The sequence below is a fragment of the Gastrolobium bilobum genome, unplaced genomic scaffold (assembly GCF_033153095.1).
Source record: "Gastrolobium bilobum isolate Gb01-03AN ecotype WA unplaced genomic scaffold, APGP_CSIRO_Gbil_v1 utg8551, whole genome shotgun sequence".
Classification (NCBI taxonomy): Eukaryota; Viridiplantae; Streptophyta; class Magnoliopsida; order Fabales; family Fabaceae; genus Gastrolobium; species Gastrolobium bilobum.
Window position 1 is genome coordinate 72,537 of NW_026896068.1, and position 15,948 is coordinate 88,484.

The following is a 15,948-nucleotide window of genomic DNA, read 5'->3' on the forward strand; positions in this document are numbered from 1 at the left end:
TTTAGTCGATTAGATCTCCCAACAACCGTTTAGTCGATTAAAAATGCAAGGTAGTCGATTAAAGAGGGGCAGATTGGTAGATAATTTCGAATCAGGGACAAAATGGTTATTAATTAATTAATAAGGGGCAAAAGGGTGAAAAAGCCCATTAAAACATTGAGAAGGTTCTAATTGACTGTCTAACATGATTAATAACTAATTACAAAATACTGTCAAATACTTCTTTTTATTTCAATATTAAAATTAGTTATTATGTGCATAAATATAAATATAAATCTGTCTACCAAGGGCAAAAAAATTAAAATAATGCATTTAAATTAAATAATTACGCATTTAATGCTGTTTTGTAAAAAATTACACATCTGTTGCACAATGAGACGCCACCTTTGGGCGTCACATGTGACGCCCCAGTGAGGCGTCTCTCCCCTGGAGAAGACGCCCCATTGGGGCGTAACATGTGACGCCCAAAGGGGGCGTTTCATGTGCAACCTATATATACCCCACTTTCCTTTTTTCACTCCTTACTCATTTACCTATCTAACCTCTCTCTAACCGCGGTTCGTAGCAAAGCTCTGCCAACGTAGGTAAGGTCATAATACCTCATATGTATACATTTAAATAACAGTGCTAGTTAGTAATACATGTTAGGATTGATTGTATATTAGAGACTTGGAACATTAGGATAGTCACTTAGAAATTTTGTGGCATGCTATGAATGTTGTAATGATATAGTAATTTTATTATTACGTAGTTATTATTATTAATTTTTAATCATGCATTAGGGTTTAGCATATTAATTAGTGATTTATAAATAGTGTTTGGGACTTCGTAAATTTCGTATGTATGATGTTATTAATGCGGTAACTTTGTAGTTAGTTAGGTGTGATGATTAGTACGTATTGGACAAATTGGTAGTGACCTAGGGTTAAGTATTCAGTTAGTATTATATTATTTTTGTCCGATGTATTATTATTATTTAATTGGAAATAAATAACTGTTGTACGTTTTGGCGGGACTTCATAAATTTCGATTCTAGTTAAATAAATGACGCATATGCTTAATTTTTGTGATAATTAATTATGACATTGCTTAATTAAATTGTAAATAAAATGGGTTGTTACATGTGATTAATTTAAATGTTGTTTTATATTATATAGTTGAGGATAATGGCTGAGTCATCATCTTCATCGGGATCTGAGTCGGATGTAGAGCCCACTGATCCCAGCATGTGGATCATACCTGGGCCGTACAGGTGGGAGGTCCTTCGAAAGAGGACGCAAAAAGCTCATATTTCACAACGAGTGTGGAATACAGAACATGTACGAAAAATTAAGACCGGGCGTGGGAAGCCACAAGGGGGGCCACCTACCGGTGCTATTCCACAGGTTGTCGAAGAGTACCTAAGACAGGCGGGATTCATACATGTTGCCAAGATGCAACATATCCAGGTATGTTATTTACGTCGTTTTGTATTTATGTAATTATTCAATAAAATTCGTTAACACGTGATAACTGCGCAATTTATCACAGATCGATACATTTTTAATTAGTGCTCTGGTCGAGAGGTGGAGACCAGAGACACATACCTTTCACATGACCCAAGGTGAGATGACGATCACCTTACAAGATGTGGCAGGCATATTGGGCTTGCCGACTGACGGCATTGTCGTCACCGGATCGACCTCTGAGGATTGGCACGCTGCTTGTGCTGCTATTTTTGGACATGTTCCAGAGGCCGGTGAGTTCCATCATTCCGGCGACCTCCGCATCTCATTCTTGGATCGGCATTATACCCGATGGACTGATCATGAGGGGAATCACGCTGCCGAGATCTACTTCACAAAAGCCCACATTGCCCGGATGTTGGGGACTTGGTTGCTGGCGGACAAGTCTGGAGGTAGCAATTTTGGTTGCCGGCTTGTCCCGTTGCTAGGTGGAGGATTTGAGGACATTGGCCGATTCAGCTGGGGATCTGCGGTTTTGACACACTTGTTCAGGAATTTGTGTGAATTGACAGATGCCCGTCGAACTGACATGGATGGTTGTCATATTCTCCTTCAAATTTGGGCGTGGATACGATTCCCACCCATTGCTCCACCCTTCCTCCTCATCCAGAGTCGGGCACACATTATGGATGCCGGTATGATTTATTTACTTCATTTGATTTCGATAATGTATGGTTGATAATGTATATACTAACTGTATACTTTTTTATTATGATTGATAATGAATGTTTCTGATTGACAGGTTTAATACTATAGAAAAGTTTAAACCTCATGAGGTCACCCATTATCGGGCAACATTGGACACACTCTGTAGAGATGAGGTTAGGTGTTGGATACTTACGATGTTGTTATTTCTCTATGGGTTTATTTTTTTTTGTAACTCTATATATTGTTTCGCTTTTTTTTTAGGTGGTTTGGCAGCTATATATCGATTATGAGTGGCTTGACGTGACTCTAGAGCAGCAGTACTTGTGGCTTGCTGTCACACCTATTATCTACTTCCACACAGTAGAGGCATGTCAACCGGATAGGTGCATGCGACAGTTCGATCTTGATCAACCCATCCCGGATAAATCTAGAAAGTTGAGAGGAATACATGATCATACTCTACGGGGGAAGGTTGAAGAGAACTGGAGACGTAAGCTGAAGGATCACATTGATCGATGGAATACCAGGATTCAGCATATTGTACTGCCACCTCCATTATATGGTTTGATGTCACCTAATCATGCGTACATGGAGTGGTTCAGAGAGGGGAAAGCGTTACATATCTCGGAGGGCAGCAAAGATAGGCCGCATAGTGAGTTTTGTACATATTTTACATTTGTTTCACATTTCTAACATGTTTTCGTAATATGCAGATTGACGGTCTTGAAATGCTTTATCATGCAACAACGGTGGAGGAGTTTCCTCGATTTGGCCTAGAGTATATCCACGAGGAGATTGGCCGGATTATTGGAATGTTTCGCGAGAGTTCACGAGTTGATGAGCCTGGACCTTAGGCACCCACCGTGCAGACACAGCCTGATCCTCAGTTGATTGTGGATGTTCCTCGTAATAGACGGGAGGGACGCGGATTAGGACGTAGACGTGAGAGAGTTGCTGCTGAGCCTGTCCCGATTATAGCACCGAGACCAGTGGTCGAGACTCAGGGATGATTCAGACCTCCAGTCATTGGTCCTACTTACGGGTCACAACCGATTTATCATCACGGATCGCAGTATGCGGCAGGTCCCTGAGCATCCTTACATGAGTGGACAGGAGCCAGTTTTCCAAGCGAGTCTGATGGCTATGGCAGGAGCGGATCTGGCATCCTCGCAGCCTGATTTCCAGCCATATTCACAGGGACTTGATGTCGATTACCACTTTTGGTCTGCAGAGGACACGATTGAGTGGTATCGCTCTGTAGGCCTGGTTACAGAGAGCCATGACAGTGGGGAGACTCTAGCCACATATTCTCACAGTCAGGGACACACCCCTTTTGATGTGCCAGGCAGTAGTGCAGGACCATCAGATGATTTAATTTGTGCGACGGTGGATGACTTCCACACTCCACCACCACAGGCACAAGTGCATCAGGGAGACCCAGTCTGGGACAGACGGATACTGCCAGATAGGGATGCACGACATAGGCCATGGCCGCCGTGGTCGTAGTTTCATTGCCATTTGGAGTATTCACTATGTTGTGAACTGTTTCATATTGTTATTATTTTATTATTTTGTATTAGTTATGATTGTAGCATGTTGTTATTTTGTGGATGCTACATTATTATATTATTTGGACTATTCACTATGCTTTATTATTTATGTTTTGTTTGTCGTTCTTCGCGCATTTATGTTACGGTAACTAATAGCATCAGTTACTTAATAATACAAGAATAAAAACATACATCAACAGAACGTAAAAAGTCCGCCATAACGGACATTACAATTCATACAATAACATAACCAACAGCAAAATAATGACATAATATGTATCTCAGTCGTTTCTCCCACGACTTGGACATCGCCGACGATTATGGTCGTGTTCCTTGCAAAGTCCACACCTGATACGGCTCTGGCTTGTCTCAACTTCATCCATCTCGTTGCGGATGCGAGTTGACTTTGGACGACCTTTTGCACGCAACATAGTAGAATCAGGAATAATCTTTGGGCCACTAATTTCAAGTATTGTTTCCTCATTTCCGATTGGCTCCCACAGAAAAGAATAAGCCTCGACCAAGTTAGTTATCAAAAAGACGTCGTCAACGTAAGTGAACGCACTCTGCCTAACACTTAACGCAGCAGCAACGACGTGACTACATAGATACTTAAATGCCTTGAACTTTCCACACTGACAGAATCTCTGTGGGAGGTTGACAGAATATGAACGCTCCCAACCTGCGTCAACCTCGAAGACAGTATGTTCAACATTGTATGCACGAACGTGGTGGCCTGTTGCATCTACCTGGTTCTTCTTGACCAATTCAACAACAACTTTGGAGTGACGATGAGCTGATTGAAGTTGTGCAACAGCATTTGTTCCTCTCTCAACAAAATATGCAACCAATCTACTATATGTATGCTTAACCAATGCTGTTATAGGCATATTTCTGGGCCCCTTCAAAACCCTATTGACAGATTCAACCAAATTTGTTGTCATATGATTGTACCTTCGTCCTTCAATATCGTAGGCGCGCTGCCACTTTTCCTTAGGAATCGCATCAATCCACTCAGCAATTTGAGGACTACTTTCACGGAAACTCGCAAGATTCCTTTCAAAATCAACCATTGCTAGAGTATAACCTGCACAAATTGGACATGAACGAATTAAACATAAATTCACAGTCATTATGGAAAGAAATAATTACGCATCGTGTCAATGAGTATACCTAAATTTTTTAACATCCGCTTCAAATCTTTATTCCGAAACTTTTGATTGAAATTGCTTGCAATATGACGAATACAGAAGACGTGATATGCATTTGGCGGCTGCCAATTAGGGTTATTTTCCACAGCAGATATTATGCTTCGATGCCGATCGGATATCAAACATATGTTTGACATGGTAGTAACATGAGCACGAATATTAACGAGAAAATAATCTCATGCTTCCAAAGTTTCGCCTTCTACGATGGCAAAAGCAATCGGTAAACATTCATTATTACCATCTTGGGCTGTGGCCACCAACAATTTCCCTTTGTACTTCCCATATAAATGTGTTCCATCAATTTGTATGACGGGTTTGACAAATTTGAACGCCTCACAACACTGTCTAAACGTCCAAAAAATGCGATGAAAAACCTTTTTTTCCAGAAACTAAGCTATGCTCCGCATAAAGATCATTTGTTTGTATATGATAAAATGAACCTGGAGAAAAGCGAAGCATGTATTCGCACCACCTTGGCAAAAAAACATACGATTCCTCCCAATCACCGAACATAATTGCCATCGCTTTCTGCTTTGCATACCACGCCTTTCTGTAGGAAACTTGAAAGCCATATTTAGCAGTTATCCTTTCTTACACCAAAGAGATTGACACAGATGGTTCTGACTTTATCATCCCTGCATTGAAGAGGATATCAGTGCCTCGATAACATCGAACGAATTTAATTGCACGACAGTACGTAAACATTGACATGTCAATACGGTAAATAAATACGTACCTATGACGAGATCTGCAATAACGTCCGCATCGAGCTGTCTATGACCCTGGGAAATGTGCTCATTCACACATTCGTGTTTTCCACCCCATCTCGTAATCTTTCAATTTTCACGAGACACCGGTTTGATCGCCCTTACGCGCCACGGACAACCTTGATCATACGCACAACATTTCATGGACAACTTTGCAGGCGTGCTCTCAATTACAATGGCTTCTTGATGCTCCCTAATGAGGTTATGCTTAAGTGTCATTTGGACATCTTTTTTTGTTACAAATTCTTGATTGACAAATAACATGTCACCCAGTTGCCACAGACCTTGTATTGAAGCCGATCCAGAGACCGAACCATCAGTACATGATTCTTGTTCGCTCTGATAACTCCAATCAATGTAGGAATAATGCGAAATTCTTTCCCAAAAAGGAATAACATCTGTGTCACCTGCAATTGCGGATTATAATTTTTTAATACAAACTTACTAATTCAGGTATTAAATCAGTTATCTATTCAGCTATATACAAATAGGATCAATTACCTTCATGGTGAATACCGAACGGGGCAGACGTAACGTCATTCAACTGCGGCATTTGCGCGAAGACTGGTTGATGGAATATTGGGATTTGAGACGCACCCATCTCACGGGATTCATCTCCTTCTGAAGCACTAGCATCCTCCACCAGAAGACGTTCTTCCATTGCCATATTTTCATCGTCGTCGTCGTCATCTTCGTCGTGCATTTCCCAAGTCGGATCATTTTCATCTCCCTCAGAAAAGTTACCAACAGGAGACGCATGAGCGGCAGGAGAAGCTGGAAGACGGGGAGAATTTAAATAAACTGACCTCACAGGTAAGGGAGCATTCTCGGTTGCGGCGATGTCGACATACAACTCTAGAAAATCTGTCCTTGACTGGTTGCAAAATTCTTCAATTGTCATCTCCAAGTCTTCATCATCAAGCACTTTCACACTAATGTATTTATCACCTTGCCACACCCTTGTCGTGATCTCAGTGATACATTGGTTGTCTGGAAAACTTAACTTCTGCCGAATTCTCTGATGCAGTTCGCCAATGGTTGTGTTGCGTTGGATACGTGTCGGCCTTTTTTCACCTTCGAAGATGACACCTCGTCGACCTTCTACCTTCCTACCATTGTAATATAACACAACACAAACAGAATCAGGATTTGAGCTCATTTTTAAATAGAATAAGAAATAAAATTCAAATACTAAATTAAAGATAAAGGAATGTTGGTGGAGAAGAGAGATATGAAGAGTGAGAGAAGAGGTGAGAATTGAATGGAGGGGGTGAGAAAATATATAGAGCACATATGTGAAGCCACTTTTAGGCGTCACATGTGACGCCCCAATGGGGCGTCTTCTCCAGGGGAGAGACGCCCCATTTGGGCGTCACATTGTGCAGTAGATGTGTAATTTTTTACAAAACAACATTAAATGCGTAATTATTTAATTTAAATACATTATTTTAATTTTTTTGCCGTCTACCAAGTCTGAAAGACATTTTTAAAGGTTAAAAATATTTTTTTTAAAAAAAAAAAAACGAAACACAGCTTATTGCTAAATGGGTTAGGAAAATTCAGATCATACATAAGTTAGGCCGCAAGGATCTTATGTCCGCTGGTTTATTCTAATATTCTCACCTATAATGTAATTATACGATTTAGAAGTCTTGGTAGGTGATCCATAATAAATGAAAAAACGTAAAGTAAAAATGAAAAAAAAAATTGATTATAAAAATGATGTTTAAGATTTGAGTTTAATGAGCAAATTTAAATGAGTTTATTTAATTTTTTTAGTTAATCATTTTTTTTTATATTTTATTTATAGATTCGTTTTGTCGGCAGTAAACGCAAATAAATTATATGCATTGAGACTAAAACGATATCGTTTTAGAAATAAATATAAATAAATTATCTGTATTCATTATACAAACATTAAAACCCTTATTTATTATACGAAGTCAAGCAATTATGAAGACTTTTTAATTTTGATTAATAACCAATATAACTGTTAGAACCTTTGCTAGTTTCTAGTATCTTCTTTTGGGTATTTGTCAGTTTTTTGTGTTAGTGATATAAAAATTGTGATACAGATATCAAGTTGCAACGGAAATTCGGCGCAAACGAAACATTGTGCAAAGTGAAGTGCGTGTTCAGTTTCACATGCGGCGAACTTGCTCACCTCTTTCTCCATGGGATATCAGCCTCTCTTTTCGCTCTGAAAAGTTTGTTAACAAAAGATATTAGAAACTGGCAAAGGTTCTTCTAACAATAACCCCAGGGATAATTGCTCTAATTTCTCCCTAAGTGATAATTACACTTACACTTTTGTGATTTAGAAAATTACACTTATCTCCATTGATTTATGTATTTCCTAGGCTTTGATACTCTTGTATTTTATTTTATTTTATTTTTAAATTACGTATACTTTCTTGTTTTTATATACGGTTTATGCACATGTAAGTTTAATATTGTATGTTCAACACTGGTGAGGCAGGCCTTACTAAATTTACCATTTTTGTTTCTGATGCTCACGATATACATCACGCACGTGGCATTGAATGGGTTGGTAGAGTGAGGTTTGAGTTTTTGACTAAATGACTAATCCCTCCAGAACCAGAGAGTAGGTAATTCCAAGAAAAATACAAGTGAAATTGACTTTAATATATCTCTAATTGTAAGATGCCTACTAGTCAATGGTCACACATTAATGCAGGGGAATTAAAAGGAACAGTGATCAAAGTGTCACTGTTGGCAAAAAAAAACCAAAATGTCACGTCAATAGTAAATTTTATCAAAATGTCACGTGATATATTTCGCTACACTGTGTAACGAAATATATGTGCAAATAATTCGCTACACAGTGTAGCGAAATATACCACGTAGAATGCACATGATCAAAAATATCACGTGTCAGACAGGGAGAATTTCGCTACACTGTGTAGCGAAATTTTCCCTGTTTGACATGTGACATTTTTGGTTCTGACGTGGCATATTTCGCTACACCGTGTAGCGAATTATTTGCACACATATTTCGCTACACAGTGTAACGAAATATGTCACGTGACATTTTAACAAAATTTACCGTTGGCGTGGCATTTTGATATTTTTTTTTTTGCCAACAGTGGCAAAATGGTCACTGTTCCGAATTAAAACCCACAAACAGAGCAAAATAATATAATTTTGTTTATATTCAGAAAGCATGACCTACCCTACTTTAAAGAAAATTTAAGTTAGCCATACATATCATCTTCATTATAGATAGCATCATCATTCAAATTAGGATTGATTCTTATGATAATGAAACTAGAACGGAAAGAGTATGCATGCTTTTAAACGAATATAAAACAAAATCTGCTATTTTTCTCTATGGACTACAATATTTAGAAGAAGAAAAAAAAAACAAAAAAAAAACTCTTTAACCTTAAAATACTATTTGTTAAACACTTTTGATGCCCACAAAAAAAGGTAAGCTGTATCCTTCAATCAATAAATTGTATAGTAAAACAACAAATGAGTGTATAGTCCTCCGCCATTTGATTACCTACAAGATTTCCAATGTTTTCTTTTCGAGTTAGTAAAAAAGAACGTGTTCTGTCATAACAGTAACTAAATTATTTCAATTGCAAAGATTTTAAGTTTTTAAATACGTGACACAATGCCTTACTGGTAACACAAAACTGTTTTACATTATGAATTCTCTTTAGCTCGTATGTGAATCCAAGAGTTATGATATGTCATGGTTGCAAATATTATATTCACAAGCATACAACCTATTCTATAACAAGAATGCTAAATTAGCCTACATAAAAATTGGATGGCATGGATATCTAGAACTTGAATTCATCCCTAGAAGTTGTCTGCGTATGAAAAAAAGGGGCAGTACTCATGCAGTTTTCAATTTTGTACCAGGAGAAAAGTAAATTATTAAGTAATTGAGCAAGTTGTATATCAATGAAAAAAGTTGCATATGAGAATTGAATAAATTTAACAAAATAAAATCAGAACCCAGCACTTTACATAAGATATAGCCTAATGAAGGAAGATATTAAGATTGCACTGTTTCAGCTGGAGAAGATAATCAGATAGCATAAAATAGAACAAGTAAATAACTGGCTAATACCTCGAACAAGAGATATATTGTATTTCCATATAGTACAAGTAACATAACAGTTTTAAAAACAGAGAAATCAATTAGATGATGTTTATATATGAGTATAGATACTGCATAAAAGGACATCCATCGCAAAGCCAACATAACAGTTTTAAAATAAATATACCATATCAGAAACATACAATATCTACAGCAGATAACAATGACCAAATGAGTATCAAATACTTGCAACTAAATTATATTTACAAAGGTTATTTAATGAAGCCACACCTAAGTTAGAAGAGAACATGGAAAATACTACACCTCCATGGAAAAACCAATATCACAATGGCTAAATGAGTATCAAATACTAGCAACTAACAATGGCTAAATGAGTAAATATTTTATGTACCAGAAACATACAATACCTTCCGCAAATAACACTGGCTACATAAGCATCAAATACTAGCAACTAGAAACATATGTACAAAAGCTATTTAATGTAGTCACCATGCCTCAGTTACATGAGAACATCGTGCTGCGATATGCATGTGCTGAAAACCATAATGGGAGTGTTGAGCTATACTTCACAGAGTACATTTCTTTCCAAACTTGACTCTTGCGATGATACACTAAAACCTGCTTATGAGTTGCCAAAAAAACATATTCACCTGTCTGACTGATTGGGAAAATGCCTGGAACCATACCTCTGATACACCTCAGACTCACCTTATCCACCATACACCATTCACCTTTCCAATAATCTTTTAGCACCCATATGTTCATCCATGCTTCTGAAATTTGAACAACAGACAAGCAGCCATCGAAGTCCAAGAGATAAATCCTATTTCCCATTCCATAAATCAAGTCATATGGTAATGGCATCTTCCTCCAAATGTCACAACTCAAATCAAGCACAAGTATATAAGTGGAGCTAACAGTCAACCAGTGCAGAGCATTATTGACAAAAACAACTTGGTTCTTATTCATATGAGTAAAATGGTCATCTTGGAACGAAATGAACTTCCTCCACTTGTTCAACTCCGAATCATACACCAAACATATGAAACTTCCATCCGGCCTATGACCAAAAGTGCGATGGCAACCTGCTAGAACAACATTGAACTTCTGATATGTTGAATCGCAGGCCAAGCCAACCAAGGTAGCTTCACCATCCGGATAAAACCGAGTCACAGGCCTTTCCCTACTCTTAGGTAGCAACCTGAACTCACGAGTGACAGGATTGCAAACATAGAAGACACCCTTATCAGGAATACTAGAGCAACACAGCAAGCCATTACAAGATGCTCGAACCTTAACTCTATCATTCAAGAAATTCAGTGAAAATTCAGAGACACCCCTTAAATAATCAACACATATTAAGCTAGATTTGGAGTCAGATGAATCTGAAATCTCCACCAGAATCATGGAGTTCTTCCTAGACACCTCATTGTAGAGATTAATGAAATACTTATCCAAGGTCAACCTATACCAGAGTTTACACACGGTTTTGCATCTAAAAAGGGGCTTCACAGGCAACCTTGCAAGAATCTGAATAACCACCTCATCCGGGAAAATCCCATTTCCTCGTATATCCATAATTGAAAACCTCAAATACGAAAACAAGTTTTGAATAACAGATTTGAAAAGAAAATCAAAATATGGGTAACCAAAAAAACAAGATAAAGTTTCGAACTTTGCTTACCGGAACAAAATTTGGGGTATCCGATGAAGCTGCACCTTGATGGAATGGAAAGAGAGAAAGGATTCAACTTTTTAGAGGTGGTGGATTTGTGATGGTTGAAGAATAAGAATGGGAAAATTGGGATTTCAATTTCGTTTCCCGTTTACATTTGAACAAATAATAGGGTTTAATGGAATTTCAGTTGTCATTTTCGCCGCGCGCACACACACACGCAAGAACAAAATATATATTGAAGCAATAGCGTTTACCCAAAAACCCACACACAAAAGATAGAATTGGGTATGAGTAATGTGTGGACCAAGTTTACTGAGTTTAAGGATTCATACAAGAAAGAACGTGAACTTGCTCGTTCTACAAGGATAAAGGGGCAAAAGAAGCAGAGAGAGAGAGAGAGAGAGAGAGAGAAGGGGATCGGAAGAACGAACGAGTGACACATCGACGGAATATGCGACACGTACACCAAAGTACGGGACTGATGATGAATATAGAATGCTGACTGAACGCTTATTTTTTTATATGTTATAATTTAGTATATTAAGATTAAAAATATTTTAATTTAAATTAAAATAATAATGAATACACACTTACTTTTATTCTTTATCGACAAGCTTATTCATTGACAATGACATGAGCTTGCTATAACCTATTTTCATATTTATTAAAATTATGGACCAATAATTGAGATGGGTTTGGCTTCATTATTTTGTTATTCTAAGAAAATATCATTAATAGTTAATTTGATCCTATATTAAACGGGATAAAAGATCCCGTTCAAAAACATCTTAGGCGGCGTTTGGTATAGGAATTTTTTTTTTAGTCGAGAATCTCAATTTTTAAAAATATGATTTTTACATTCAATTTATGATAATATTCATAAATGTAAAATTTAGAAAAATTCAATTTCCCGATAATCTTGAAGAATCCCGCGTACCAAACGCCCCCTTAAAGATATAAACTTAGTCCGTAAGAAAATATGTATAGACAATGAGAAAAGTGTGTGTCCTTTTAAATGACACACACTTATATCTTTTTAAGAGAGATAAAAGAATAAACTATGGGGGAGAGAGAGTGGAGGGAAAAATTTAAAAAAATGCACTACATTCATCTAAAAGGACCATCCTTTTAAATGATAGACATTTTTCCCATAGACAATCTCGGAATACACAGCTAAGTTTGATGACATCATATGATTGATAAGTCTCCTTAATAGTAATACTAGTAGTGTAAATAGGTTAGGTTAGATTTGATTTAGATAGGCTAGCCTGTATAAAATATCTTATGTCTAACTTGGCCTATTAACTTGTGTAGGCTCCAAATTACACGTCTGGTTTGACTTATATTTAAAAAATAAAAGTATTGATATAGACCTGATAGTCTTTTTAAGCCTATTAAGTATTTAACAATTAAAAAATAACTAACATAATATTAATTTATTATTCAAAATTATTAAAATAATAATTTTATTTATTTTATTTTAAATAAATAATATGATATAAATCGACCTGTAGACTTATAGACCCGACATGTACAAAAAAAAACTATGGTCTGCTTTCTAAATTGATTTTATTAAAAGTCTAAGCATGTTCTATTTGATTATTTATAATAGGTCAAGTCTGGCCTAATGTAAGCTAAGTCATAGGCCTTTGTAGGTCGACTTATCTCATTTACACCCTTACTTAATAGCCAATAACTAAAAAAAAAAGTATAGGTTCCAGTCATTCTAAGTAGAGCTGGCAAAATGGGCTTGGCTCGGCGGGCCAACCCGCCCCACCAGCTAAACGGGGCGGGGGCGAGCTGAGTTTTTAAACCCATCTCAAAAGCGGGTGAGGTGAGCTCGTTTTTTGGCGGGCATAGGCGGATCAATGTAAAATAAGCTTGGGCTGACGGACCAACCCGCCCAACCCGTCAAATGGGGCGGGGCGGACATAGTTTTTCAGCCCATTTTCAAAAGTAAGGCGGGACAGACTGACTCATTTTTTGACAGAGTGGGCCGGGCGGGGCAGACCACCAACTTTGTCACCTCTAATTCTAAGCATCGTAGTCCACAAAATGGTGTCCTAATTACAAAATAAGCTAACAAAGTCACCATGACTTACCAACAAGAGATGTGCCACAATATTAAAGCCATATAACAAGGCAACAAGTAGGTTATGCTACTATTATAAAAAAGAGAGGCTAAAACTTCAATTTACTTAAATTCATCACTCAAGTACTGATTTGAGTATCAAAATGCATTACAGGTACTCATCTCAATTGTTCTTGACAAACATATTTCACCAAAACTAACCATCATCCCACACATATCATCATATCATCATGTGTAGCTGAACACCAAATCCTGCTATAACAATCTATCAACCATCAATTTGGATTAAGCCCAACCATATGTGATGAGATACAATTTCTCTTAAATTGATCAACATTTAAAATCCAAAATTTGATAAACACACTTGTCATGAAAAGTAATTATAAGTTAATTTTAAACTCTAAATAGATAGTTAAATATCACAATCTTATTTCTAAAAAAAAAAAATCACAATCTCAACGATAGGCCCAATAGTAAAAGCAAGTATCTAATGGGTAGTTAAGAGCATATATATTCAAATGGTTTGATGTTTGTGCTTTTACAGTAGAAAAATTCATCTATCACACTAACATAAAAGTAAGTAGATTTCATTAATCTTTTCTTTCTCTTCTATTTATAATGAGACTTATTTACTTTTATGTGAGTGTGACAGAAAAAAAAATTCTGTAGTAAAAGCAGAAACATTTTTCTCATATTTAAAATATAGTTTTGTTAATTTTTTGTGATCAAATTGTTAGTTTTTTTTTGTATACTCTGAACCTAAATAATATATCTTTAATGATATCAATTAGGAAAATTAGTTTAAGAGACCCGCATAAGTTAGCCCTAACATTTAATTATAAAAAGCGTGTATTATTTTGAATTCTTTCACTTTCACCCACTAGTAATTTCAAAAGCGTTAAATGAGTTTAATATAAGGAAAAAATGTGTATCATTTTAAATAATATAAAGTTGTGTCATTTTAAGAGAGATAAATCATAGGAGAGAGAGTTGGGGAAATTTTTTTTAAAAATGTGAATCTCACCTCTTTATAAGAGTAAAATGATATAAGATGTCATTTTTTCCTTAATATAATGATGAGATTTGCATTTATCATTTAACATGACACAACAAACTTTCATACACACATAACATTTTGTGGAGCTCACACTTTTTGAAGAAAAAAAAAAATTGCGGCACGCAAAACGAATCTCTATAACATTACACAATCACTTTTCCTACAACATAACTCTTATAAAATCTTTCAACCTAATATACTTGGGGTCTGTTCAAAAAAAAGAAAGAAAAAGTAATATATTTGGGTTTGGCAGCAAATGTCAAGTATTGAAACCCCAATTGGGCTTTCTCCCCCCCAAAAAAAAATACCTCAATATTGGGTTGAACCCAAAAATGAGTAATCTATCTATTGTGGCAAGTTGTGGAAGCCCTCAAAGTTTTACAACTGCTTCATATTCCCAATTCCTATAAGTATATACCCTTCTAAGGATAGATTACATAAGAAGAATCATTTGTAGTCACCAACACAAGCACAAGCACAACAAGCACCAGTTTGTGGTTGCTAGACAAAGAAGAAAGAATGACTCTTGTAACAGAGGAGCTAAAGGCCAAAGCAGAGGTGTGTTATGGAGACCAAGTTTGCAGGGAGAAGTTCTCTTTGTTGCTGGCAGAAATAGGCTTACCAGATGGATTATTGACCATAGAGGACATTGAAGAATGCGGTTATGTGAAGGAAAAAGGCTTTGTTTGGCTCAAGCTTGAGAAGAAGAGGGAGCACAGGTTTGATAACATAATTGTTTGCTATGATTCAGTTGTCACTGCTTATGTTGAACCAAACAAGATCAAGAATCTCACTGGCGTGAAGGCTAAGGATTTCTTGCTTTGGTTCACCTTGAATGAGATTCATGTCAAAGGCCCTCCAGAGGGATCTGTCATTACCTTCAAATCTATGGTTGGCTTGTCTATGTCTTTTCCAGTTTCTCTCTTCCAAGCTGGGAAAGAAGTTCAGGAGGAAACAAAAGAAAAGTGGTGGAGGATGATCAAATTGTAATTAGATAAAAAATTATAATAAAAATTATTGTAATTTATGGATTATGCTGATGCTATGTATAGTTTTAATTATTTAATGCTTGTATTTTCTCAAGAATTAGAGGACCTCTGTAAAAGATGAGGTACCCTCATCAGAGAATATGCTAAACAAGGTTTATTTCCTCAAGAATATGCTTACAAATGGCTTTTGTCTCTTTCCAAATTCTTTACGTAATCTTCAGAATAAAGTAATATGTGCCTTCCTTTTGCAAGGGATGAATGTGAGGTGAAAAGAGCAATTAAGGGTCACTGTCAAGAGTGAGGAGTAGTGTTTTGGAAAGGAACATTATTATTATTACGAATTAATGAATGACTA

General features: G+C 36.6%; 3 protein-coding genes across 3 annotated transcripts; 2 read left to right on the top strand and 1 right to left on the bottom strand.

The window, feature by feature from the left end:
* Positions 1-1,608: 1,608 nt before the first annotated feature.
* LOC133297605 (serine/threonine-protein phosphatase 7 long form homolog) lies at positions 1,609-3,007 on the top strand. Its single transcript, XM_061496772.1, has 4 exons — positions 1,609-2,140; positions 2,262-2,326; positions 2,415-2,693; positions 2,867-3,007. The coding sequence occupies exons 1-4, from the start codon at positions 1,609-1,611 to the stop codon at positions 3,005-3,007; spliced, it is 1,017 nt and encodes a 338-aa protein (XP_061352756.1).
* Positions 3,008-9,960: 6,953 nt separating this feature from the next.
* Positions 9,961-11,914, bottom strand: LOC133297609 (F-box protein At5g49610). The gene is made up of 2 exons (XM_061496775.1): positions 11,462-11,914; positions 9,961-11,365 (listed from the first exon to the last, which is right to left on the bottom strand). Exon 2 carries the CDS (start codon positions 11,353-11,355, stop codon positions 10,273-10,275), a length of 1,083 nt encoding a protein of 360 aa, XP_061352759.1. The 5' UTR covers positions 11,356-11,365; positions 11,462-11,914; the 3' UTR covers positions 9,961-10,272.
* A 3,071-nt stretch (positions 11,915-14,985) lies between these two features.
* Positions 14,986-15,781, top strand: LOC133297615 (uncharacterized). Its single transcript, XM_061496782.1, has one exon. It carries the CDS (start codon positions 15,124-15,126, stop codon positions 15,592-15,594), a length of 471 nt encoding a protein of 156 aa, XP_061352766.1. The 5' UTR covers positions 14,986-15,123; the 3' UTR covers positions 15,595-15,781.
* Positions 15,782-15,948: the final 167 nt, after the last annotated feature.

Bases quoted from the DNA above. Each gene is read 5' to 3' on its own strand.
- LOC133297605 (XM_061496772.1), top strand. From the start codon at position 1,609: ATGACGATCACCTTACAAGATGTGGCAGGCATATTGGGCTTGCCGACT. The intron at 2,141-2,261 runs GTATGATTTATT...TTAATACTATAG, and splicing joins GGCACACATTATGGATGCCG to AAAAGTTTAAACCTCATGAG. The intron at 2,327-2,414 runs GTTAGGTGTTGG...CTTTTTTTTTAG, and splicing joins ACACACTCTGTAGAGATGAG to GTGGTTTGGCAGCTATATAT.
- LOC133297609 (XM_061496775.1), bottom strand. From the start codon at position 11,355: ATGGATATACGAGGAAATGGGATTTTCCCGGATGAGGTGGTTATTCAG.
- LOC133297615 (XM_061496782.1), top strand. From the start codon at position 15,124: ATGACTCTTGTAACAGAGGAGCTAAAGGCCAAAGCAGAGGTGTGTTAT.